Raw genomic sequence first — 1,743 nt, forward strand, 5'->3', positions numbered from 1 at the left:
GGAGTAGAATTATTTATTTCAATGAATGTAATCGATTAGATATCATAATATTTAGGCTGTAATATTATCAGTTTGGTTTGTATTGGTGACGTAAAATGTAAATGATATGCGTGCGGCCCGTGAGACTTGCACTTGGACCATAGTGCGGCCCAGTGGAAAACAAGGTTGAGAACCACTGCGCTATAGAAATAAAGGTGACTTGACTTGGCGGTGACTGAATGAGAGCAGAATCCGTCTCTGTGAGTGTGTTTATGTTTATCTCCGTGTCAGGTGCTGATGTCGAGCTGCTCGCTGTGCCGCAGCTGTAATTCTCTGGTGTATGATGAGGAGATCATGGCGGGCTGGTCGTCTGACGACTCTAATCTCAACACCACCTGTCCGTTCTGCTCCGCGCCGTTCGTGCCGCTGCTAAACGCAGAGATCTGTGACCTGGGGCCCGTCTGCAGGTAACGCAGAGCTGCTAGAACTAACACCAGATTTAACATTGTTACTTCAAATAAAATAAACATTAACTGAAATAAAATTACATTTATTTTAAAAAAGCAGCATTTCTCATTTTCATTTAATTTACATTTTTTTCAACTGCTTACACACAAAATCTTTACTTGTCACACAGTTTCTGAAAGCTGACACTCAAACAGCAGAAGCACACACCAAATCTGCAAAACCATAGTCGTCTGATGACTCTAATCTCAACACCACCTGTCCGTTCTGCTCCGCGCCGTTCGTGCCGCTGCTAAACGCAGAGATCTGTGACCTGGGGCCCGTCTGCAGGTAACGCAGAGCTGCTAGAACTAACACCAGATTTAACATTGTTACTTCAAATAAAATAAACATTAACTGAAATAAAATTACATTTATTTTAAAAAAGCAGCATTTCTCATTTTCATTTAATTTACATTTTTTTCAACTGCTTACACACAAAATCTTTACTTGTCACACAGTTTCTGAAAGCTGACACTCAAACAGCAGAAGCACACACCAAATCTGCAAAACCATACGCTAATTCTGGACCTTTGACTCATTTCATAAAACACTTTTGCAAAACACAACACACGATTCTCTATGTAACACACACAAATCTAACAGGAATTAATATTATGGCAAAGGTGTTTGCAAACGTTGCTTTTGAGATGTGTTTGTGATATTTTGAATGCAGTGCTTCATTTTGCAAGAGACGAGTGAGGCATTTTGCATTTTGTGTGCAGTTCTCGGATTTATGTGTAAAGTTTTGAAAAAAAGAGACAAAGTTTTGAAAATGTGTGTATAAGCAGTTGAAAAAAACTGTACCAAAGCATCAGGGAACATTGGTTTGAGCACTGAACTTCATTTGAGTAGCTTGTGTTTTTCTATGGTTGTGTTTGTTTGGCATTCTGACCATTGTCAGTAATGAATTGTGTAAGGGAAACAGGTCAATTTGGCTCAAAGGGAATCATTTAAGATTTTAAAGGGAACTCCACCAATAATATGTAAGGGAATTTGGACAGAATCACTGTTTTACGGCTGATCACTGAGACGGCCAGCGATTCAGTGAACGAGCCGTATGACATCAATTCTGCAATGTATATTTATATCCAAAATATAGTGAAAACACTATTAATTAGCACAGTAACAAGATCGGCAGTTTAAGACATTAACTTATAAGCACAAAACACAAGATACTTCTCTTTTCAATAAGAATAAGACTTTATTGGATAAATCTAAGACATATAAACTAATCTAACACATAAACACACGCATTCA

The 1,743-nt window shown here is 38.3% G+C and overlaps 1 protein-coding gene across 1 annotated transcript in view; it reads left to right on the top strand.

The window, feature by feature from the left end:
* Positions 1 to 1,743, top strand: part of LOC107739845 (DENN domain-containing protein 4B) — a 53,498-nt gene that overhangs the window by 40,565 nt on the left and 11,190 nt on the right. Inside the window, 1 exon segment of the mRNA XM_016552056.1 lies at positions 271 to 446. Coding sequence (XP_016407542.1) covers positions 271 to 446 — 176 coding nt within the window.

This window comes from Sinocyclocheilus rhinocerous, unplaced genomic scaffold (genome assembly GCF_001515625.1).
Source record: "Sinocyclocheilus rhinocerous isolate Xijiao unplaced genomic scaffold, SAMN03320098_v1.1 scaffold645, whole genome shotgun sequence".
Taxonomy (NCBI): domain Eukaryota; kingdom Metazoa; phylum Chordata; class Actinopteri; order Cypriniformes; family Cyprinidae; genus Sinocyclocheilus; species Sinocyclocheilus rhinocerous.